Source organism: Chaetodon trifascialis, chromosome 13 (assembly GCF_039877785.1).
Source record: "Chaetodon trifascialis isolate fChaTrf1 chromosome 13, fChaTrf1.hap1, whole genome shotgun sequence".
Classification (NCBI taxonomy): domain Eukaryota; kingdom Metazoa; phylum Chordata; class Actinopteri; order Chaetodontiformes; family Chaetodontidae; genus Chaetodon; species Chaetodon trifascialis.
This window is the reverse complement of record NC_092068.1, coordinates 14,824,414-14,850,402: the sequence shown is the minus strand read 5'-3', so window position 1 is coordinate 14,850,402 and position 25,989 is coordinate 14,824,414. Positions and strand designations below refer to the sequence as shown.

The following is a 25,989-nucleotide window of genomic DNA, read 5'->3' as shown; positions in this document are numbered from 1 at the left end:
TCATTCAGAGAGTGCACACAGTCTCCATTGTGGAGCCGTCTGTGGTCCCCATCAGGTCAGGGTGGGGTGGCAATGGGGCCTCCCGAATAAAAACACGTGCTGCAAACAGGAAGTGGGCCTGTAAGGATAAAATGAGAACTGCATGGCCGAGTGTTTATGAACAGAGTTTGGTCTTATTTTCTCAACTCTCTCTTTTTGTTTCACATATTGTTTTCTTTCTCCTATTCTGATCCATCTTGATGGAGTGATTTGCTTGGGTTTAACGTTGGACGTATGGGTCCACACACGTCCACGCTGCACAAGAATGAGTCTTCCAGGAGATGTAATCAAGTTCTGACTTACAAAATCATATTCTCTTAAAGCAAGTTCCAGACACTAGTATCTGGTGTCTGCCAGCATGATGAGATAATTTGAGCTCTTTCCATGGTAGTGATATGTTTTCAGTGGTTTTATCTCTGGATTGCACTTTCAAAGGTTCAAAAGTTCAAAAGGATAAAAAGAAAAGATTTTAAGGCCTAATAAAAGTCAAGATAATCTGTGAAGTCCACTGTGCCTGCTTACAGTATGTGTGTGTTTGCATGTGTGTTTAGAGGAAGAAAGTATGCTGAAAGTGCATGAAAGGATGCTGAATGTGAGGGAGTACACGCCGTGAACCCAGGTGCTCTGCTTTCAAGTACTCCTTTCCTGTTTGCCCAGCAGCTGTTTCATCCCAGCGAGTGACCACTTCACAGCTCCTCTGTTTTCTTTCTGGGTGGACTTGTCAGCTGTGATCAAATCAGACTTTTGTTAAGAGTAAATTTCCTTTCCAGACATAGCTGATTACTCCACCCACTTGTACCAGATTTGATATGCTTGAATTTAGTCATTAATTCCTGGACACTTTGTGTATTTTTGTTGCTGAAATGGTTCGGCGATTTTCTCAGTTCCCATCAGGGGCAGTATTTGCAAAGGATTAAGTCACAGAAAGTCTAACAGCTTGAAAGGGTTGTCTTTGGGTAGCCGAGTCATTTTAGGGGAAACCTTGTAAAAAATGTTCCAGCGGCCGTTAAGTGTCCTGAAACCAAGAACCCAAAGTCCTTGAGTAACCAGTTTGGACAAATTGCTCACATGTATCAGAGCAGGTGGAGGGAAAACGCTGCTTCTCGATGCAGAGAAAACATAAAATTCAGGCCACTTTCTCATCAACAAAGATTGTGCGGTGTCAGGAATTGACAGCAAGAAGGAGGCAGGAAGCAGAGTGATGAAGTTTTATTGATTCACAGTAATGATGAATGAATGGCTTGTGATTTGTTCTGTAACTGAAATTTGCTTCTGACTCAGTCAGTGTCTATCCAGTTATCCTTGAGGAAAAAACACAACCTTAAAATTTTACCTGCAAAATAAAACACGTGGGTACAGAATACTTTTTGTAATAGCACTGACAAAAAACAAAAAAAATACAGCTGCAGTTCATTTGGTGTCATCATGTATGCATCACAGCTAAAAGCAACCTAAATCACATCAAATGACATGTAATTTTTACTCTTTAGATGAGTTAAAAGTCCCTGAGAGCACAGCTTTCTATGAATGTGATTGTACATAAGCACCACGTAGCTCACACTCTCAGCTTTAAGGAGAAAGTAAAAGCATGACTGGCCATGGCAGACACTGTCCCAGTGCTGTGGGTACAAATACAGTAATGTGATGAGAGTGGTGAATGTGAACCAACTTAAGCTATGGAAAGATATATACTTTTAAATAACACAAAGAACAGACCATGGTAATATGTCAATAGCATCTGTACACACGTACAAAACAACAGAAAAGCACATCAGCAAACACTCATTTTAGATGTTCAGGTCTATCTTCTGACATTTGTATCTTCAACACTTGTAAAAAGCTGCAAATTCTTTCTTCGTGGAGTCAAAATGATGAAGGCCCAGTGAGGAGGAAGGCGATCTGCTAAAGAAACTAATGAAGTCTACAGTTGTCTAAATGAGTGACGTGTCCTTTCCACAATGTGTTCTGGAAACTGTCCATTAGAAAACCATCCAAACACGTTTAACCACTCAGACAGTAAGCCCAACACATCAAACACACGAGTGGGGTAAAACAGCATGATTAACACAAGTTCCATGCTGTAAAGAAAATGGAGTTGCATCATTGTTTGGTGTGGAGCTAAGAAGTTAGTTAAGACAGAAAGATATATTTTAGCAAGCCCAGCTTTAGTGAAAATAAGGTCACTGTTTACGGTGTTGAAGCATGAATTGAGGAGTTTATTTTTTCTCCCAGACAAACATGTTGTTCTCGTTGGGGAGCTGAGAATGCCAGCCTGTGGTCTCTGTATGGCTGCCTACAAAAAGGCAGCTCTGGTAGTAAAAACTGTATGTCTGCATAAGTCTTTCTCCAAACTCCATCCCCTTCTTTTCCTCTGTCTTACTTTCTCGTTCCTTCTTTCTATTGCCGTCTCCCTCACTGAATCTCTCAGAAACTCTTTCTTTGTGTAAAGATAGAAATCCGGATTCTTGCTCTTTCCCTGATTTCAACAAGCAACAAATCCATAGTGTTTCTTTATAAAGCACATGCTATAGCCCTAACCTTAACCGTAACCTTAAGTCTAACCCAAACAGACGTAATTAAAAGGCTTTTTATATGCTCTCAAAACCCAGCCTGCCTGCCTACCACAATACTGCGGTTTTGTCATGCCGGTTCTCCCTCCCATTAGAGAGGCTGGAGGAGAAAACTGTACAGTTACAGTTGTTTTAATAACTAAAATAAATCAACAGTTATTCATCTGCATCATGGGAACGCTCTAATACTATGCTCTGTAACTACTGCGCGACATCACTTTCTCCCTGGTTATTAAGTCAGAAAAACAAAAAAAATTCAGTATTGTTAAACACGAGCTAACAGTATGTGTGAAGACCATGAATAAATAAAGTTACAGCATAAATAGTACATTGTATATGAAAACTAAACACAAACCTTATATTTCACTTCCTGAAATGTAAAACATAGTAGAGCATTCTTTAGATAAACACCCTGAAAAGTCAATTTTGGTAGCTAATTAAGAAATTGTGGGGCCAAAACTAGAATACTGCTGTTTAAAAGATAAAGTGCTTTGTTCCATTAAAAATCATTTGACCTTTTCTTACCTACTCTAGATGAGAAGAAAAACTTTGTCGCTCAATTTATAAAACAATGATTTCGTTCAAACCAAAGCAATTTTAAAATACCTAATTAACTGTAAAAGAAAACAGAGTGAATTGTACAACACTGTCCACCTGAAATGTAGTGAGGTTAATATAATGACATACAGTATTGTTAAAGAGCACCAATATTGAAGTAATGTAAAAGCGCAAGTTACAAATGATTCAATAAGTAAAGAATTTGCCAATTATAGTACTTTTGCTACATGTGAATTAAATCAGCAACAGAAATTACACAAACTCACAATATTTTTTTTTTTCTCAGATTTTTGAGGCTGGGAATGAGACTTCCTAACAGCACCTACTTCTCCGTTGTCTTGGTGACAGATTAGTTATAGGTCTATGCGTATATGTTTTGAATAACTAATTTAAGTTTCCAGTCATCCACATTCACAAAATATCTTCTTAATTAGAGTAAAAAAACACGTTGAGCCATCTGGCACCTGTTCTGCTCTTGTTGTCAATGGAGTCTTTGCGATGGTCGCTGCTGTGATATGATATTTTATCCACATCTGCCAAGGAGATGAACAGGCGCCATTTTTGTGTGTTCTCTGTTATTGTGGGTCCTATGGTCCCAAGGGCCTGGGGCCATCGACCTCAGCCCACCCTGAGTAGTCTCTGGGCCCCACTGGAAGGCCTTCGTACTGGGCCCTGGGAGGGGCTACACAAAGTTGTTGGTGATTTGCCTCTGGTGCTCAAACAGGTCTTCAGTCTCTGCACTGTATGCATCACCTGTAAGGAAAAAAGAAAAAAACTATCAGTGGCTGGAGAGGGGGGGGGGATGAAGTGAGAAAGAGGAATAGAGTTTTCTGTCCTCACCTGCATGGCATCCATACATGTAAGCTCTGTGGCCGTCGTATTTGCACCGGCATCTCATGACATTGTTCATAAAGTCAGACTCAGCCATGTCCATTGAGGGGTTGACTTCCACCTGCAAAAACACACCGTCATGCTCAACATCTGCTGACAGCAAGCACTGACTCAATATCACAATGGCACACGTCTCTGGCCTTACGACTTGCAGCTGTGTACAGCTGTGTACTTCATCGCAACAAACATTCATTAGGAAACAGGGAGAATTTATCACCTTGTTGTTCTCACTTTAATCGAATACTGTATCCCCAGCTGGCTGGGTACATGGTCAAACAAGGAAAGAGTCTCCTCTCTCTCCACACAGTGAGAAACCCATTTCAATAAAGAGCAGTTGAATGTAAAATTGTTAGAGGGCCTGTTATTAAACAGCGCTAGAGGCTGGTATTGTTTTTATAGTCAATCCTTTTCTCATCTATAAAAGGCTCGATGACTTTTCCATACAGTATTCCTATTTGGAAAGATAAATACACTATACCCTCCGTTCTCATGGACTTATGTGCACTTGGTAGTCTACAGCCAAGCATATGGACTGAATACAACACGGTAAAAACTTGCTTTTAACATTTGTTCTGCAAAGCACGAAACATACTGGTAGATTAAGGAAAGCCCATCGTAAAATATTTTATAACTTGCATGAAAACATGTCCCAAAGACTCGCCTTCCCACACAAAACATGATAACTAACTGCATAAGAGGTTGTGCAACTTTACAGCTGAAGTTCGTGGAATGTGGTTGTACCACAGTGCAGCCCCCAGTTTCTGCAGAGAGATGTGCTCTGCTCCTCATACCAACACACTGTAGGTATGCAATAATAAGGAGTGAATTAGTCTGAAATTGAAGTCTATTGCAATAGAGTTGTTATGCATAGGCATGTTTATATGTCTGAAATCAGTCTTATTCCGACTGCTGCCATACACTGTACTAATAGTCTGTCATTTGCTGAGCAGCTCTGTAACTGCTGATACAACCATTCTCTTAATCTGGTCTGGTGATAATACTGAGAAGCCATTTACTCTAATAGCTGCTCTGTAAACTGCTACACCCACTTTAAGTACATGTTACAAACAGCTACAGGGAGAAGAAGGCTAACTGCACGAAAAAAATAACTTTAAAAAACTTAGTGAATGCACAAAAAGTCCTGTCTCTTAATTTTTCTGGCTAAATTACAGCGTTGGACCAGAGTGTGTGAGGATTTTGCTGAGGGCTGGTTCAGTAGCAGAATGTGTCGCTCAGTGAGAAAGTGGCAATAAAAATAAAAACAGGGCAGGAGGAATTCCTTGGTGGCAAATTAGCCGTTCCTAATGGAAGGGGGGACTTGCTGCTGTTTGACTAAAGGGAGGCAATAGTTAATCTGGGTAATTGGTGTGTTTCATTAGCAGTGGGTGGTTCAAGGGTAGGCCTGCTGAACGTTTCTGTAAAGCCCAGGATCAGAAGAGCCAAGCATCATGTGCACTTTACCAGATAAATGAAAGAGCACAGCAGAGAGAAGGAGCATTGTTGTAAAAGATGTTTGTATTTTTCCAACTCGGCAGCCTTGGTGAGTAACTAACACCCTCCTTGGCTTACTTCGTGTTTTCTTTTTTCTCTCTCTTGTTCTTCTCAGTTAAATCTGGGTTTGTCCCTTTAGTGCTGGTCTCCTCATGTAACCCTGACCTTTTCACATTCCAGGTCTCCATTTCTCTCCTCCTCTATCATTCCTTCTGTCTGCCTCCACATTGTCCTGCAGCAATGTACTTCTTTATAATTACACCCCGCTCAACATGCTTAAAATACATGCAGTCGGCACGTATATGTTTGTGTCACATCTGTTAAGAGTAAATAAAATAAATCCATCCTCAATAGAGCAGAGAAGTGTAATTACAAACATTGTGACCTCTCAGACAACAGCAGTACTTATCAGACAGTGAGGTGCACTGTAACCAGTCCTGCACAGCCGCGGGGTAATTGGCAGCATGACATCTGAGAGCTGCTGCATGCCACGGTGTCGTCTGAACTACAAATGCAGGATAACGGGAGATCGAGTCCTTGATGTGTTTTAGTGTGGTAGCCACAATGACTCGGCTGATTGACCCTGGTCAAAGTAATAACAGACAGAGGAATGGTTGAGGTGATGACTGTGATGAGGCAGGGTGTACTGAAATAGACAGTAACCCCAACGAATCATGAGGAAGTCCACCTTAAGAGCCTGTGAACATCTCTCACATAAACTCAATTTCGGTCTTAAAGGAATAGTTTAACGTCTTGGAAATATGTTGCTTGATTTCTTGCTGAGTATTAGAAGAGAAGACTGATTGCACTTTCATCCTTGTATGCTAACTATAAATCTTTAGCCAGTTAGCTTAGCTTAGCAAAAAGACTGGAAATGGGGAAACAGCAAGTCTGGCTCTGTCCAAAGGGAACAAAATCAAAGAAAAAAAATTCTTCTGAAATGTACCCAGACTGCAAAAGGGGAGACATGAGGAAGACAAAATGACTTCTGACCTGGAAGATGTAGTCTCCTGGCCGTACATCTGTCACATCAATCCACTGGCAGTCGATATCGTGGCGATACGTGTCCCAGCAGCCCACGGAGATGCCCTGATCACCCATGTTATAGCAGGAGAACCGCTTCTGGAGGCCTAACACACATACACGGACCAGCAACATTATCAATCACTGCATCAAAGCTCATTTGATGCTCAGCACTCCCTGTTATTTCTCAGAGCCTTTAGCTTCCTGGATTGTGTTGACTACATGAACACTTCTTCTTCATGAGTTATTTCATCCATGATATAACAAGTAAATGGGGAGTGAACGAACAACAGCAGCAGTGATCTAATACATTAACCACAAAGTAAAAATAGCTACAGCTGAAATATTGATATTAATTTCCTGTCACTAATGGGAAGCAGTATTTTACTGGGACTCATGAATAGTGGTGAACAGCATTACCATCAGGGCAGTATGTGTCCTCCAGACAGAAACTGGCCTTGTGTCCCTCTGCAATCCTCGTGCCGTTCAGAGTCAGCAGGTCGTAATGGGTGAACACCTCGATGCTGTGATAGTGCCTGAGACGACAGAAGGGAAAATCCAAGTGAGAGTGTGTAAGTGTGTGTGTCTGTATGTCCATGAGTGTGTGTATTTACGCTAACTGAACACTGGCTCCCTATGGCTTGTCGCCTAATGACCTCACTGCTCGAACACGAGTGTGGGTGTCACCGTAACACCTCTCACAGAAGCTTGTTTTAGCGCCAGCTTGGTTGAGCTGTTTACTCATACAGAGTGAATGGAAGGCTTTGAAACACACACCCATAGCTCTGAAGTGTTGTTGTAACAAACTGAGGCGGACCTGACCGAGCATGGGCTACCCTGTCCCTTGTATTACACCCGCCCTGTGGTAACTGGATTGGTTCAACCGTCATTTCCACAGACACGTGCTGCCGGGCGGCTAATGAATCAGAAGAGATGACAACACTGTTTCAGGCCACCCGTAACTCACAGGGACACATCTCACACAGTCAATACTGTGGCCTTCAAACGGCTCCTTCTTCTCTCATGACGACAGGCCTGAAAGTGCTCTCGTCATCTGACAAGAAACTAACTTACTGAGGGGAGCAAACGGGGAGGTAGAGTGGAATGTGTTAAGAGCAGACCTGGGGACAATATTTCATCTATTTAAAGCGAATGGACAAAATGCTGCTGAGAGCTGACAGACAAAGGCTCTTGTGTTTTATGCCCGTGTTGCATGCTACCTGCAGAGCCCTCGTCAAACCATATGTTCACTGGCGCACAGATCACACTTCAGTATGTTTTCTTTCCTGCTAGCAATTGAATGCAATTATATTAAATATAACTCAAATTACTCAACGTGGAGGGAGCTATGTCATTGATGCATGTACGAGCAATTTAGCACGAGGAACAGGTGTTTGGCAGAATATTTTTGACACAGTTCACCCGTGTCCAGGACACTCTAAACCACAGTTTTCCCAAAAAACACTTGGAATGACCACAAGGGCAACCACAACATCCCACAAATAGCAAGTATTTCAACAGTTTTTTCCATTGCAGCAACCTACACACCTAAGCAACGTAAGGCCTACATAGACTCTACCTGTGACACTGGTGCCACGTCCAGCTCTCTCTTGTTGCTTTGGGTCTGAAATCGGACCGACCCAGGTTCATGATGCGGGAGGAGAAGCGCAGCAGGCGTCGGTGTCCGTAAGGCCAGTTCATCCTGGCAGCAGACGAGGACAGACAGTTCTCCTCATTAGCACAGGTCAGCAGGTGGAGGGGTCGGTCTTCCAGGTAGGCTGTCTCCTGGACCAGCTGGGCATCCAGAACGAGGTCAGGTGCCGCTGAAGCAGGTTAGACGTAAGAGGTTAGGAATCACAGATTAAGAAGCAGCAGTGGAGATGGGGAGCTGCAGTAAGATAGCTCGACTTACTGTCTGAACAGCTGACCCCGGCGGCCTTATTTCCACCTCCTCGAGGACAATGCACGTGGTTGTTGCGGCGACACTGTTGAATCGAAAACTCTGTGCCCACACAGTGAGTTCCACTGAGAATCACATCAGCTGCATTTGGGTCACCGGACCAGTACCAGGTCTCCTGTCAAAGGGTGGGTGTGGGGGTGGGGTTACAGGACATCAGGTTTTCTATCAATGAGCAGTATCATAGCTCATTGTCCACCACAGTGAATACTGGGGTTGTGACTATGGATTGGCCTCCATGTGCTCATTTGTTTAAACATCTTTTGTTTGTTTTTTCATCAATAACTCAGACACTGCTGATGGGATTTTGACAAATCTTGGAGAAATGATGCGTCTGACCGCCGTTATCTGACATTTTCAAAATGACACTGATTGGTTGAGAGCTGGGAGAGCTGCTTTGTTTGTTCCATCAGGACACCATGCCCATAATTTAAGTTAGTGATGATCTGAAAAGCTGCTGGGTGTATGTTGAGTCATTTTACTCAGATTACTCAGGTTAAGGGGTGGCGCTACAATCAGAGATCAAATGGCACGCTTGCTGCCACCTTCACCTCAGTTACGGATGTTGTGTCAGTCGGGGGATTGTTACCTGATGAGCACTAGCAGCAAAGCCCAGGCCAAGCTGTCTGCATACCACCATGGCCTCGTTGATGCCCCAGTTCTCACTACAGACAGTGCCCCAGCGCTTACGACCCCCAACCTCCATCAACACCTCCACACGGCCTTCTGATGCCACTCTACCACCTGCTAGCCGCACCTGGGAATCCATTAGATTAAAGGGATTAAATGGGTGATTTGCTATCGGTGAAAGATGAAAGTCTTGTGATCGTGTAGTCTTCATACCGTATTCTCTATGCCAGTCTTCGGGACGTTACAGCGTACTGAGGCATCCTGGCTGTGTTTGAATGTCCACGGCTGGACTTCCTGGAAGTAGCAGTCCAGGATGGAGCGCTCTGACCCCATACACTGGACACTGTTCATATGGATAGGTCCTGTGCCTGGAGAGGGAGGAGGAGATGTGGTACATTTAAAGACTCCGCTGATAAAAATAAAGCAGGGAAAACACAGATACCAAAAGAACATGGACATAACTATAGAGCAATATTTCTTGTGTACTGCTTTGAGCCGCCCACCATAGACACAATAAGATTAGCAGACTTTATCACGCAAAGGAGCACACACACATAAAAGACTCTTTACTCTTTAAAATGTTCTTTCTTGACTTTATCACCAAACCAACAATGAAAAGTTGTCATGACAAACACTCCTGCAAGCCAAGCAGAAGAACCACCAACATCTACTTTGGGGATCTGTCACACCTCATTTCCATCATTCTGTTGCTTTAGGCACAACAAAAACAACACTGTGTGTAGTCCACCACCCTGGGTGAGCAAACAAGACCAAATCTGCCTCAACAAAATACAAGACTTTCGCTAGTACCATTTGCTTAGAACCAGATAATCTCTAAACAACATAGAAGATGGTGGAAAAAAGCTTAAGATTTTGTGAGAGGAACAGCTGCTGCCATGATGGCAGCATATGAGCACACAGAGCAAACTATGGCTTCTGTGTTTTCTTAAAACAAAAGGCACAAACAACAAACTTGCCAATGAGGTTGTATTGAAATAAACACAACCAAAGCCACTAAAGCTGGGGGAAAATGAGGAAAACCAAGAGAGAAGGGTGAAAAAGAAGATGACTGAAATGGTGGCGACCAGATTGCAGCCAAACCCAATCGGTCTCTGTGTTGGTTTTGGTAGATTGTAGGCCTGCCTCCATGCTGGTCACCAAGCGTGGGTTCACACGTATGAAAAAGACACATCCAAACCACTTCCTCTATCTGTATGGTAAAGGCCACAAACTAGATCCAAACTCCCGCTGTTTAAGTTATCAAGACAAACACGGGGCCGACTTGAGGGATCATGACATGCTGTATTTAAATCTTAGTTTTGGTAATCCACGGAAACCCAAAATAAATTCCAAGAAATTGGCCACACACACTTAACATGCACACATACACATACAGTGCAGGCACTCAGGGTGTTTCGCTCCCTTCTGTACGTATGGTGCATTACACGTATATGGCAAAATTACACTTTAAAATAACAATGTTGGTCAAGAAAGAAAATAGAAACACCGTCCCTTTAATTTAAATCACTGATGATGATGATAAACGCAATGATGATGGGACTTAGAGGGTTGGCAGATGGAGTCTGAACAGAGCTTAGAATATTTTTATCACTTTCATTCATTCTCCCTGACATTAATTTCCAAGAACTTCAACATTAAATGTCTAAGATTGACAGCAGATACAACTATGAGAGCAACACAGAGGAGAGAATATAAATGTGGTAGTTTAAAGTCAGTATTTACAAGTGTTGCCATATAATTAGAATTGGCAGATGCCACAGGTCATTTGGACAGATTAAAAAATTGACTTTAAAGGATGGAAATAGGGTTAAATTGGTTGCATTCTTGTTGAGAATAGCACAAATAGTTGGTTAGCGGTTACAAGGGAAACCCAGTTCTTTTCCTCTCTGAAATTACACTCCGTTTTAGGCACATTAATGCAGTGTGTGTAGTGTTTTTCTTTCCAAGAAAGTCTCTTTCTATGCCCCGAACAAAAACGTCTGTCATCAGAAAGATCTGCGTCTTAGCCAACTGCTAAATTCATGTACATTTCTAACAAATCTGTCTGCATGTGGGCTTTTACATGCTAGAAGTCACCTAGCACCAAAGTAATATTTTCTTTGTCAACAGGATGTTGAAGCTGGCTAACAATTTATATGATGACAATTCACTTATTGCAGTGGAGGGTAATGTGGCTTGTGTGTGCATGTACATCACACTTCCGAGTGTGCATATGTGCAAGGAAGCGTTTCAACAAATCTGATGAGTGAGACCACATCCACCAGCCCATTGACCACATCCTTTATCACATTATGTTTGATCATCTGAAATAATTCAACGCTCTCATGTACAGACTGCTGACTGAAAGATTTGATCGAAACCATGAGGATTTTTTTTTCACTTGTGGACAAAAAGCAAGTGCATGACGTGTGTATTACAGTCTATCTCTAATGATTTTAAAGAGAAATTCACTTGAACAACTTAAACATTTATACAAATCTACATTTTACCACCCTTTCAGGATATCTTTTTTCAGTGCTCTGTGAAAGAGTTTAATTTAGGCCTTTTCCAACGACATATAGGCCTGTGTTTATGTGGGTTCGAGCACATGGAAAATTATATGTCACAGTAAAATGTCTAACAGGCTGCATGTTATACAAAGGAAGCTGTGAGAGGACTTTGAAGTCCAGTCAACCAGCAATGGCAGCATATATGACAGACATGGAGGGAGATTACTGTAATGTATGTGTGCATGCAGATGGGTGTGTATACGTAAGTATATGTATGTGAAGTTTATTTTAATTGTGCGAGGACAATCACAAAGCATCATATCTTCTGCACACTAACTGTGTGGGATTTTGCAGCAAAGCAAAGTGCAAACGGGCTGTTGAGTGAAGGTGAATATACATCTGAAGGGTCTGGCGATTAATAAATACACTCTCAGCTTGTCACATCGCTGGTCTTATTGCTCTGGAACAGCTGTGCCAATCACAGTGATGCATGGTCAACAAATGGAGAGATGCCTGTTCAGGAAACCACACTGTTGAGTGGATGGTGCAGAGCAGCACAGTGTGAACACAGGACCACAAATCTGCAGCCAGAGGCAGATGGTGGGGGTTTTTTAACAGTTAATTAGTACAATGATGACAGGAGGAAATAATAAAAAACAGTTTGGTGAAGCAGTTTCTATGATTGCATCAATCCAATGCTATTGCAGTCAGAATTCTGCTGTATTTCATGTTGTAAATGGTCCCATCATAACTTAAAATGTGACACAGCAGCATTTGCTTTGTAATAGATTTCAAGAATAAAACATGAACAGCTCATTTTTTTAAATGAGGATGTGACGCACAGGATTAATCCAATGTCTCTCACATAAATGGGTAAAATACCAGTCTGATGAGTATGTAGAGGTGTGTGTAGTTATTCTGGAGCAGCCTGGTGTCATTTCCACGTAATTTAAGAGCTAAACACAGTGGACGCTGTGCATAATGGCACTGCACTTGGGTGTAGCACTTCTCAAGCCAATTTCAGAGCAGCAACTGATTGACAGAGTGCTTAATTAAAATTGTTGATTCACATTTTATGCATTATTGCCTTATTTCTACGCATTTACACATCCCACCCGTGTGAGAACCGACTTTGTTCTCATCTGTGCACCGAGCGCTCTGTGCTGGGCATCAAAATACCACACTGGCGTGCAAATGCAACTTCAAGATCAGGAAAATACCAAACTGTTGGAGTGCTGCCTGCACTGGGTGTGCTGCCACCACAAAAATAGGGCCAGGAAGCACGGCATAGGAAACCTGCACTTCCAGGAGCGAGACAGAAGTGTTGTGACAGAAGTACAGGGTAAGCCTGTCATTTGTCAAATCAAACACAGTCACATCTTAATATTTCTGAGAATGATTTTATCACACACTAACAACCATACAATATCAAGCAGTAACCTCCAAGAACATCTAAAAACTGTAGTTCCTCAAATGGCCACTTGGGGCTGGCTCAGTGTTCATGACTGTCCGGGGGGGAGGGGAAGAATTTTTATATAACTCACGTGTTTGAATTATATTAAAGCCTTAGGTTCTGCATAATTATGGGCATGGCCGCTTTGAGTGACAGTTAGCTGCTAGGTTTCAACAACCAGGCTTCATTCGGCCAGCTTCAGCTCCACTTCTTTGTACATTTTTGGATGAGCCATGAGTTTGGAGGAGTCAGACCCTGCCAAGATGGTGACAACTGGAGCCAAAGTCACTGAACTTCACACTGGCTCTTCAGGGGCCTATGGGTGACGTCTCAGAGACTATGTCCGTCTTAGACAGTCTATGCACAGTACACGCTAGCACTTGCACACGAACATACACAAATGTAGCTTTGTGGCTAGATCAGGGAAAGCCTATTTTAGGATGAAAACTGAAAGCTTTTTTTGTCTTTTTTTTGTCCCCTATAATTAAACACCTCTGCATCAGACTGCTGGAACCAAGATGAAACTGAACACTGACCCAACGGCTAAAGGTGCTGATTGAAACCAGACAAGATGGGGTGTGAGGCCTGGTGCAAAATAAATCTCTTTAGTGTCTCCCAGTTTTGAGTTCTGCTGGACTCATCAAAAAGAAAGGTAGCAAGAATGACATCATATGCAGAAAAATCAATATATGAGGTTAAAAAGTAAAAGCGACTAATCCAACACATACAAAAATATCCTTTGTATGATCAGCTAAACCAGCAGACTGTCATCCCACATTTCATCTCGATCAGTATGATTACAGACTACACCCTAGCCTGAGGCGTGGGGAGACCGTTCTCACATCTCGTAAGGGTGGAGACACCACTGGCGCAGCTGGAGACTGACTGAATCTGTGCATCACCAAAGCTGGAAATTTAAAATCCTAGAAAAAATGACCACAGCACTCAGTGAATGAATGAAAAGTCTGCACGAAGCTAGCAAGATTATGTCTGTGGATTTAGTTACCAAATGCCAATGTTAACCACCATAGCTTATAGTATTACACTTTGTGTGAGAGTGTGTGTGTATGCACATTTGCATGGTGTTTGGGCAGCTGGTAGGCCTGGCGCAGTGCTCATGTAATCACAGCTGGAGATACTGCAATCAACACATTTGCAGCTTCACAAGGTAACATACACAGACAGACAAACACACAAGCCCATACATTATCTGATCAGGCAGGGCAGACGGGTGCGGCCTCTAAGATAAGCAAAAGATAAGCAAAACGCTGCAAAAGTCTTCCTGTCTTCTCTCGAATACCATGACGTATGATAAACACTGTCACACCAAATTGCAGACTCAAAACAGTAAGATTAAATGTGGAGTTTTCCAGAATTTCCAGCCTCAGTTGTGTGAAAGCCTTTGCTCTGAGCAACAGCACTTTTCTCTCACCTTGACCCATAAAGGCTCCTTGCAGGGCATCCTTGGCAGTACCGAAGCCCAGTTCTCTGCACACCACGCTGGCTGCAGTTCTGTCCCACATGTGGTCCACGATGGTCCCCCATTTTCCCTCTCTGAGCACCTCCACGCGACCCTCGCCCAGCCTGGGGCCGGCCTTCAGACGCACAGGCTGTACAGGGCAGCAAAGAGAATACACCTCAGCTTACATGCATTTCATAAACACACTATGTGAATGTGTAGCCCTAACTTTAGAAATCTTACCACAACTGGATATGGGGCTTGAGGTCTTCCTGAGGAGATGCGAGCAAACTGAGGTCCTGGTACACACTTGACTACTGCATGTCTCCCGTTCTTACAAGGGGTGGGACTACGGGGGATTGACAGCTGAGCAAGGCACTCTGACAGTGTGTTCTCAGTGCCCCGACAGTGAACTTTTTCTACCCAGAATCCCTTCTTCTTTGACATGAGGCTCAATCTACAAAGAAGAAAAAGCTTTTGGTAATGCATTCTTCAACTAAATTAGCACCATCAAAATTAAAGAAAAAACATACATAGATATTGTTTATTATGAGTTCAACACTCAAAAAACTCTGATCTACCTCCTCAGGACTGTGTGGGTTTGGTTTGATCATACTTGACTGACCGTGCTGGCAACATAAGCAAACAACTCCCCTCCAACTTTCATCAGACTTTGATTCAGATGTTGCTAAACTCTGATTGGTGCACAAAAATGTGAGCTCTGCCCACTTAAAGCCAGAAAAGAAAAGACAAGAACTCTAAATCTCTCATGTAAAAACTTTGACAGAAAGTCATGTGTTCACATTGGACCCCATCACTCAAAAAGAAGCTCAGTTCAACTCGTCAGGTCTGCCAGTATCTCACAGATTTACAAAACAAGAAAATATGGCATTATGAGGAATAATTGTATTTATCTTACCTTGTTGAAGGATCCGCAACCTTGGTATCCCATATTTTCCTTTAAAAAAAAAACAAAGAGCAGAGACGGACGTTAGTTCTACAACATCCGTATATTTGTTGAGGTTACTGACATCACCCTGTGAGGTGACCTGGGTGACCAGTTTCTCATGCAAAGATGTAGACACAGGAGGATATGCTGTAACATCTGCTGTTTGTTTTATATGTAACCTGGCCACACAGGAGGGATTTATGCCACAAACACATACAAAAAGGTTGTCTTACAGCTGAGACGCTGACTTTATCAAAAAAAAAAAAAGAATCATAAAGCTCCAAATAGAACTTTTGTATATAAAATCAGAGTGACTTGTGCATGCGGCTTTGCCGTGAGTGTAAAATTAGGCTTATTGATGGTGATGACTGGTACAGTTTAAAGAAGAATGTTCTGTTCTTGTTCTCTTTCAGCAACTTCACTTTCCATCTCTCTTTCTTGCTTTATAGGTTCAGTAGCATATATTTCCATCTGGACTGTGGGCTGCTTGTCGCCAGTGTCATGTTGGTGAACTACTTCCTGTCACCAACATAAGAATAAATGGTCAACAGGAATGTGCCGCTGGCTCATTTTTATCCAAATTACCCATATTTACATTAAACAAAATGTACTTGTCTTTATTTGTTGCAATGTAAATAACTACAGGATGTAGAACTATAAAAGGATTTAAAAAAGCAATATATTTTGAACCATGTTGTTAACCTCCCAAGCCACACACCAGCCAAAAAAATCACGACATTCAACATCAATGATGTACAACATTTCTGGGAAAACAGGGTTTGACCAAGCACGATATACAAACAAAAACTCTGGCACTATGCTGCGCTGCACGTCCGAGAAATGCCAGAACCAAATAAAGATTTATGCAGCAAGTAGGCTGGCTTACTCGGGAAAGCAGCGGAGAGGAAAGCCTTCTGTTCTCTTGGCAGACACGCAAAGCAGACATGCCACACAGACCATGTCAGGACATCCTCAAACCACTGCAAAGTGCATGCACCATCACCGACATTCACATCAATTACACCAAAACACTCAGAGATACACACGCTACAGCCTGACTGACAACGGTTTGACAAAAAAAAGCTGCGGATACTACAAGCATGGCTGGAGTTGTGCCCTCCTCAGACTTTTCTCCATGCATTCATCCGTGGAAATAGGGCGCGTTGTGCCAGAAATGCCTACTCCTGCCTACTTTAAAGAGCTCAATATCAGCCATATATCAGCCTATTGGTACATTATATCACAGATATTATGGTGGTGCCAAAAATGCATCATCATGGTTAATGGACAAAAAAGAAAGTCCTGTTCATAATGCATCAAATAATTTAGAGACATTATCCAAAGCTTCAGTTTTACCTCTCATTCACTTATTTACACCCTGATGGCAGCCCTGATGCAAGGCAACCTGACCATAAGTAGCAACTTGAGGTTCAGTGTCCTGCATTTCAACATGTGGATCATCCACCAAATGTCCAGAATATGTAGCCCTTGCTGTTTATCAGGCTCTAAAACGTGCACACTTACAACTGGCATTTCTTAAAATGAGCTGGTGAGGTGCCCTTATATTACATTAATTGAATTAAAACATCTTGCAAAGCCCACACACAATCTGTGTTTTCAAGTTTAATGTGAAGCTGTACATGTACAGCATGGCAGCACACATGTGGGAGACTTAAAGGGTTTTCATTTTTGTGGCTGCTGACACATTAGGGAAAAAAGTCATTAGAAAATACCTGATTTCAGCAGCATTCCCCTTTAAAGAAACAAATCTGTCTCAGGGTATTTACATAAAAGCACACGCGAGTCAATATTTGAATTTCTGACATGAACCTTTGCAAAACAAACTGAGGATGTTGGAATGAACAGGATCATTGTCATTGACATGATGTTATGTGTGAAGTCATGGACTGCTGACTGAACGCTTTCCAAAATCACATAACAACTTGTTTTCTGATGTTGTAAGACGTAAATGAGCCAGAAGAGACCTCTCATCAAAAACATTAGCATTTAGTAAGAAAAACAGGTATACTTTCAGCAAATTTAGCAAATAGAGGCATTTTGCTAATTGCAGATGCTATTTTTAAATAACACTCTTCAAACAGACTTTATGTCATTGCTCAGGCCCATCTGAAGGACAAACTGAGCTCTGAGGGGCTCAATGAAGTTCTTAAACTATGAACATCTGTAAATTAAATCTCAGTAGCTTAAACAGTCTTCCAAAGCTATATCAAACATTTGACTTGATACAAAAAAAATCCCATAATTTTACAACACGTGCATGCCTCTAAATAAAGCTGCATGCGATGTCACGAGACCTGCTGTAAATTGCGACACACTGTATAGAATTTAACACTTGTTCTTTACAGTGTCTTGAATTACACTTGTAAAATATCTTAAATGTGTCTACCATGTGGCTCTGCAGGAACATATCATCAGGGATAGACAGCGAGGAGCATACACACACACACACACACACACACACACACACACACACACACACACACATTTTCCCATGAGGCAAACATGTCTGTGACTGTGACCTCACCACAGACCAATCAGCTAACCATTTTCCCTCTTCAGAAACCAACAGGACTACTACACAGGCTATAAATGATCGTTTCAGGTCTTTCATTTGACTGAATTACGGCACTGTTTGTTAATGAAACTTCATTCAAGGGAAATAAAAGGCATTAACTGGCACTTTTCTAATATATAAAATCAAACAGGTAACATTTAGGTCTTTCTCTTAGTTATGAAGGATATAACTATCACATATATATATATATATATATATATATATATATATATATAAAAGTTTGTTTTCGACCTCCTGAGCATTCGTCACGCTCACTCAGTCAAACAGTGTATCCAGCACATGTTGTGGAGCCGACAGAACACAGCGTAATGATAGGGAGTCCCACCCACCTGTTAAAAGACAAGCATTACACCACTGTTTGGGTTTCATCACCCTCACACTGCTCACTGGCTTCATTTCCAAGTATATCATTATATCTATTGTTCATTTAAAAATCATGGAAAATGTCTCTTAAAAATCAATGATCAGGGTGCAAATCAGATTTGAGAAATACCACCTGCACTACTAAAGACACGTTCTTAGCTGTTCTGACCACAGGGAGACCTTGTTTGAATAGTGAACAGTATTTTCTAGCAGCAGGGAATATTTCATCACAGTATAAACCTTATTTTAAGTATGATATTTAACTTTATTCAGCTCCTTTCAAATAAATTCACTATCTATTGCTGTGAAAATGAGCAAAACCTAGAAATGCTGGCCCTTCCATATCCTGCACAGGTGAACTGAGAATGCTAAGCCACCATTAAACTTTGATTTCCAAGGTTTTTCTGTGGCATTATTTGGTCTGTTAGGTGGCATCAGGGTGTTTGAAAATATTCTCTTCAGGACCAGAAGTTATCATAAGGGTGGACCTCATGATCATCTAAAAAAAATGACACAGAACATGCAACACATTATAATTTAGAAGATTTCATTTTGTCCTACATCAAGTATCTATGAAAAGGATCTCGCATGTCAAATAGTTGCAAAATATTTCCATACTGCCCTGAGAGAGCTGATAGAAATCACTATGCTCAGTTCAACTCACTTCGGAAAGCTGGCTTCCACAGTCTGTTCCGGGCCACAAAAATAGCCACTGGCATGCATACAGAAATTAAAAGATGGTAAAATAAATTATAGAGAAGGTCATTGAGGAAGATCACATAGACATCAGACAGGAAAACCAGACTCGGTCACACAAAATGTCACCCAAAAGCCTGAAAATGATACCCTCAACGTAAAAGAATTTCATCTGAAACGTAATTAAACATAAAATGCCGGTTAAGTCCCCAAATCACTATGGTGACAGCGGAAGACAGACAGCTGCTGACACAGCGGGCTGCACTGCAAACTGCAGCTGTAATTGAACATATTTCACACGAGCAAGCGAAAATCTGGCTCATCTGACTGCTGCTCTTGTTCGTTCATCTCCTCGTTCTCTTGTTACTCTCTTCCTCCTCCATCGCCAACTCTGTCTTACTCCCTCTCTCTCTCACACACACAGCTATAATTGGGGGTGTTTTTTCACTCTCAGCAGAAACCCCGGAGAGCCTTGGTCCTGACCAACCTGTAATTACAGCATCTTCAGAGTCTCGTCCAAGAGACACAGGGAGCCGAGAGACATGGCATGGTCCGGGATTTCTAAGAATGGACTGAGAGACTTGGAGCAAGGTGGAGAAACGGGGGGGTGTGTCACTGGCTAAATTTGGATAAACCGTACAATACAATCCGAAGCTTTTCTGGCAACCATTGGAGTGAAAGATGTTACATGAAAACTGAACATCATATTGTCACAAACACAATTGTTTCTCTGTGACTCTACTCACATTTTGTAATTATAATTACAGTGGCAGTTTCAGTCAGCGTGCAATCCTTACAATTACCCCTAAGTCAAGGCTGAAATAGCATTACCTGCATTTCCAGGACTCTTCTGTTTATAACTGCCGGTTATATATAAACATCCCAATACAATAACAAAGACAGGGTTTCATCCTGATTTTAGAAACCAAATACTGTAAAAGAACTCGAGTGTATCACTGGCAGCTAAGACGCATGTTTGCACCTAGAACCACTTCGAAGTCAAAAACACATGTTGGGAGAGAACAAATATCCATCTGTGGAGATAGAAAACAGGTACAGATTTGGAAACAAACACATCATGGTGGTTCAGACCAGCACAGCTGCTGGGGCTGCAGCAAAACACCAGGTCATAGCCAGGACAGCAAACCAGGATGAAGTCAGGACCGCTTCCATGCCAGAGCCGTATAATTTACACACACAATAAAAAAATCAACACAATAGCATACGCTCGCCCAAACTTTTCACTGTAAATTTATAAGCAGATACGCTGGATAAACATACTATATATATGCTATTGTTAAAGTTCCCTTTCCTTGACCTTAGGGGGAGATTTAAAAAGAACATCCTGAAACAGCCAGTGAGCATATTCCCTGCAGGCTTCACTCCAAGCCCTTCAAGCTACAGCAGTCCTGTCCTCCTCTGTCACATCCCACTTCTTGGTGAGCCGCCAGATCTCTAATGTTGCAGTCATACAAATCTACCCATCTAATTCCTCACTCAACGACTGCTTGTACTTCTCATCTACCGATCTTTGCATTAAGTGGCGAAGCTGTGCTGCGATAGAAAATCGAAAAGAAGCATGAAAAGCATCACACCTGCAATGCGGGGAAGCCACGCTCTAATAAATGATCCTGTACAGATGGTGTACAGAGTCAGGCCGGGCTGTTCAATGACACCTCATTCTTTTATTACTGAAGATATGAGGCCTGATGATGCCCTCCTCCGACAATAGAATCCAGTTATAGCATCACTGTGTTCCCAATAACACAGAGTTCAGCAGAGAACGCTTGGTTCAAGTGCAATGCAGAAATACTTTCAGTGAGTCATTGTCAGTAGGGGCATGTTTGTAAAGACAATAAAGTTCGAAAAGTCTATAAAACAAATAAGTTAGCCCTCAACAGTTTCAGCCTTTCGGTAGCACGAAGAATCTAGCACCTACAGTTCAGAGCAGATGTTGCGGTCTGTCGCCAGTTGAGTCAGAATAACCGCGGCCAAGAGAGGGAAGGAATAGCTAAACTGTGAATCACCTAGAGCCGACAGCTCTCCAGCAGTGAGATCCAACTGGGTCCCCGTTCCACTAAGGACAGCGAATGGTCAGACACTATTCATTCTTATAATAGCAATAGAGCAATTCTCTGCTAATGTGTGGTCCTCCTGTGGTTTAAGAGCAGAGCCTTCCCAAAAACCACTGTCAGTGTTTTTTTGTTTTTTTTTTCAGTGGGAGAAGTGCTGTAGATTTGTGTTAAAGGGGCAAAATGAGACACCTAAATATAATGCGTTTAAGCGCATGTCTGACTGGAACAGTGTCTGCATGAGGGTATACATGCGTGCATGCTAGGACTGCAGGGATTTTTTTTTTTTTTTTTTTTTAAGGATTAGACAAACAAAATATTGGACAATTTCGTTATATTTGGAAGGAGCCAGGCTATCTGTTTCCCCCTGTTTCCAATCTTTGTGCTAAGCTAAGCCAACCACTGCCGGCTCCAGCTATACACTGACCGTACAGCTATCAGAACAGTACGTATTTTCTCATTTAACACCTGGCAAGAAAGCAAATTTGTACATTTTCCAAAATGTGAAAGTATTCCTCTAAGCAGACGTTGAGTATCAAAATGTGCCAAAAGCACCAAAATCAGGTATTGGATACTTGGTCATTCTTGTACATTTGTCCTTTAAATTCAACCTGATTTTAGAGTTTGCTTTGTCTAGGAAACTTTTGTTTTGATTACTTTGCCTTGAGACAAAATTTATGATGAATTGGCACGATTGTTCTATGCAGTCATCCAAGTAAACACAGGCAGCATGTCACTATTGGAGTGGTGGAGCAGGATGTGGAAATGAAGAGATGCATGGCTGACTCAAGCCTGCAGAGGCTGCCCTGCCAATAAGACGAGTGGCTTCACAAAGACACTCATCCCGTTCTCCAATAGCTACCTCTGTCTCACACATGGCATCGATGGGAGAGTTAAAGCACAATCAGCAGTGATATTACACCTCAGCATGGGAATCTAAAAGTTAAAGTGAGGCTCTTTGTCTGAGAGCTGCAAGCTGAAGATAGCATCAGAGAGAGAGTGAGAGAGAGGTAATGAGGTGAGCAGAGGTGATTTGCCTAGAGAGGGGTGTAGAGAAAGGGCAGTAGAGAGGGGACAGGGATCCCTTTATCATCATCCTGAGTCTGAGGAAGGGAGGGGGAATAAAGGGGACATGGGGAAGAAGTGGCTGGGGGAGGAAGATAAGCCCAAAAGAAGTCCTTTACTCAAAGTGGCTCTAAATGGGATGCCACTGTTGTTTTTCATTCTCCAGGATGTGTTTTTATTCACTTAACAATGGGATGAATGACATACCGTGTTGCCCTTTTGAACTACAGTCGACAACCCGGTGTTTTGTAATATTTTTTGTTCATAAAGGTGAATTGTGTTGCTCTCAGTGCAGCTAGCACAGAAAATTCATACTCACTTGTATGTTTTGACATTGTGCTTTGTAGCCTCTGGAAAGCCAAGCATCCCACACACAACCCGGCTGCTGTTGAGACTCCAACCCAGGTCACAAACCTGTCTCCATCTCCCAGCATGCTTCACTTCCACCACACCCTCTGAAATCAGGCTCTTCCTCTTGGTAGCCATAAGGATGGGACGAAGACGCACCTCTTGGATTTGCACCTTACTGTGACCCTTGGGGAAGATGCGCATCACATCCACTGTTATATGTCTTTCCAAGAAAAACATAGAAATGTATGAGAAGTAAACTGCTATACCGGGTAGTGATGGTGTCTTTGGAACCTCGGGATCTCATGTGGGTGTCCGTTTCCATAATAGCCATATCCCGGATGCCCACGGGAAGTCACCTGGCCCTGCCACTGAGGTGCGGGGCTGCCATTGGGCCTGGCGGCGGCGGTGTAGCCTCTGTTGACTGTCTGATCCAGCCTGCGCTCAGTGGTGCAGACCACCCCCAAGTCTTCAGAGTGTTTACAGTCATTCACCCCCCAACCGTTGTGTTTGCAGTCCTTCAAGGACCTCTCTGTGCCGTCACACTGTACATTATCCATCCATATTGGGCCTTGTGGAAGGATGAACAATTCATTACTTTATTCATTGTGATTTTCATTGATTGTTCAATAGACAGACTGGGCAGTGCATCTACACAAGGGCCCGAATCAGGTCCTAAACACCTAACACTTGACTTTTACTGGTGTGCTGATTTAAGGTTGCACCTTAGCGGCATGTAGATACACGGTGCTTTACAAGGCAGGGTGCTGTAGATCCTGCTCCCTGAATCCACTCAACCTTCTCTTTAATTTGGATTTAAAAGCAGCAGTAAAGAACGTACATAAACCACAGCAAGTGTTGCACAACTCTGGCAAGCGAATGCCGTCATTATTCTGAAACAAATGCTGTTTTTTGGCCCATATATTTGCTCTACCAGCCTGCCAGGAGACCTTAACAAGGTGTAGACTCCAGTCCCACAACAAGTTATCTTTGTCACTTTATGATGTTAGTTATTTTGGATGTCTTAATCAGTTGACGTTTTATAAGGCCATACACATAGTTTGTAGTGGGGCAAGTACATGGAAGAAATGAAGTTTCTGAAGGAGACAGGTTGGATAAACTGATCCAATATGGCTACCTGCTACCTGAGTATAAGACATCTTAAATAATAATGAATAATCAATGACTGTTAATCTAATGGGCCTTTTCGCAGCATAGCATGAAAACCTCGGGTGTAATTAATACAATTAATAATGACTCTGGTCCAATAAAGTATGTCAGTAAGTTTTGTCAGTGAGCCAGAATGCACAGTAGCAGCGCTCTGAGGCTCGAAAAGCTAAATGGGCTGCAGCCCTTATTAATATTATTAATTACACCTGTGGCTGTCCTGCTATGACATGTCAACATGTCAAGACCTTGTCACACACATCCAGTCAGATTGTAAAGTCAGATTTACAAGCAAGTGGTGACATTTCACCTTTGCTCAGTAAAATTCGAACAACCAAAAGTCTCTCCATTGTAATTTGGTAGAGGAAGTGCTCTCACCCGCTCCCTCTCCATACTTTGCGCTATGTGCCCACGTTACACCAGCCTGGTAGCCCAGCTCTCGACACACCACGTTGGCCAATTTGATGTCCACTTGATCGTCGCAGACGGTCCCCCAGGTGTTGTTGTGCAGCACCTCCACGCGCCCTTCGTTCGGTTCTCGCGCATAGTTGCCGGCCAAACGCACCTTGGCGGCTGGTGCGCGAGCCGCCCTGCGCTGGGAGGTCGTGGTCCGTCGCGGTTCAGCGCGAGCGGGACAGGAGAGAGTCAGCAGCAGGAAGAAGAGGAGGAAGCTCAAGCAGAGGGTGCCGGCCATCGTGACTGAGAGGAGGGGGTCCGTCTGCAGACAAAGGTCGAAACACTATATGAGTCAGCCTGTTCTTCTTCCTAAATTTGACCATGTTGTACGTAATTTTATTCACATCTGTTAAATTGACCAGTGGAGTCATTTAACTGGCTTGTCAATTAAGCAGCCACATTAGAGCTGCGGGTTAATTTTCTCTTGATGAGAAACATCTATCATCACTTTCAGATACATCCTGTGTGCATTAAGACTGAGTAATTCCCTTTAACACAAGTCAATCAAACAGCCGGCCAGGAGGCAGCCCAGGGGCCTGAATATTAAACGGCCCAACGGTGACATCCTCTGGACAAAATAGTCCTGGAGGCAGAATTCAGCTGCTGGTGCACTTCAGTGTTATCAAGAGTTGTGTAAATGAGACAGTTGCCATTGCAGTGGTAGCTTATCTGCTTACAATCAGAGACATGAAAGTTGTTTCATCGTCCCATATTTGATTTTAATCACTTCTTGCAGCCATGCAATGGAAGCCTAAACACATAAAATGAATGCTTTTCACTCATGTCAAACATAGGCATATAATTAGAGCTACACCGGCGCACTTTTGTGTTGCAATTGATGTGAATTACCATTCCCCAAGGCTAAGCAGACAGAAGCAGGAGGCAGGTTTTAACTGGAGGTTAACAAGAGATACAGGCAAACAAGAACGCAGTGGTGGAGGCAGACGCTGCAACATTAAATCACGGCAGGCCACAGGACAACACTGAGCATAAAATACACAAAATCTGTTTGTCTGCTGTGATGATAAAATTACAAAGCAACAAACCAGCAACAAGCACGGAGACGGGCCTCAGTAAATCTTAGTGAGTAAATGTAGCATGTATTGCATAATGCCTTATGTACTTATACTCTGTATGTTTTCTTTCTGCTTGATACAGAGTAACAACAAAATGTCAAACAAGTTTTTCCTCTAAATGTGTCAACTTTGGCAACATTATAACATTATAGCTAACAGCTTTTTTCTATTCTTTTTTAAATTAATCTGGTTAAAGTATCCAGAGGGGAGAAAAGCATCTCAACTCTTAAAACACCTGTTACACAAACACACACACTCAGATGTACCAAAAAATAAAGAAATAAATAAGAATAACTGAGAAGCAAGCAAGTGAAAATAAAATATTCTTTAGGAAGAAAAGCATAAAGGGGGAAGGTGAAAGTTCACTCACCTGGCAGGCAGCAAATGTTTGCAGTGGTGGACGTCACTGGCAAGGGGAGAATGACTGAGTGAAGGAGTGTGTCTACTAAAAGCTCTCCTTAGTCAATCCTCCCTTCTTCCCTCCTTCTCCATATATCCCTGCCTCCCTCCCTCCCACTTTCCTCCTGTTCTCTCTTTCTCTCATATGGAGGCTTTGATTCCACTCAAAAGCTAAAATGTAAAGCTGGTTCATTAGATTGCAACCTAACTGTCATGATAAA

At 42.4% G+C, this 25,989-nt stretch overlaps 1 protein-coding gene and 1 long non-coding RNA gene across 2 annotated transcripts in view; one reads left to right on the top strand and one right to left on the bottom strand.

The window, feature by feature from the left end:
* The window catches only part of LOC139340884 (uncharacterized), a 46,736-nt gene extending 23,956 nt beyond the window's left edge, over positions 1 to 22,780 (top strand). Inside the window, exon 5 of the long non-coding RNA XR_011602970.1 lies at positions 22,670 to 22,780. This is a non-coding gene — a long non-coding RNA (uncharacterized lncRNA). The remainder of the gene's footprint in view (positions 1 to 22,669) is intronic.
* Positions 1,234 to 25,820, bottom strand: loxl4 (lysyl oxidase-like 4). Its single transcript, XM_070976982.1, has 15 exons — positions 25,740 to 25,820; positions 24,216 to 24,555; positions 22,940 to 23,241; positions 22,642 to 22,856; positions 15,501 to 15,539; positions 14,825 to 15,038; positions 14,555 to 14,732; positions 9,373 to 9,527; positions 9,119 to 9,286; positions 8,485 to 8,647; positions 8,152 to 8,395; positions 6,993 to 7,108; positions 6,543 to 6,679; positions 4,008 to 4,119; positions 1,234 to 3,920 (listed from the first exon to the last, which is right to left on the bottom strand). Exons 2-15 carry the CDS (start codon positions 24,529 to 24,531, stop codon positions 3,850 to 3,852), a joined length of 2,430 nt encoding a protein of 809 aa, XP_070833083.1. The 5' UTR covers positions 24,532 to 24,555; positions 25,740 to 25,820; the 3' UTR covers positions 1,234 to 3,849.
* Positions 25,821 to 25,989: the final 169 nt, after the last annotated feature.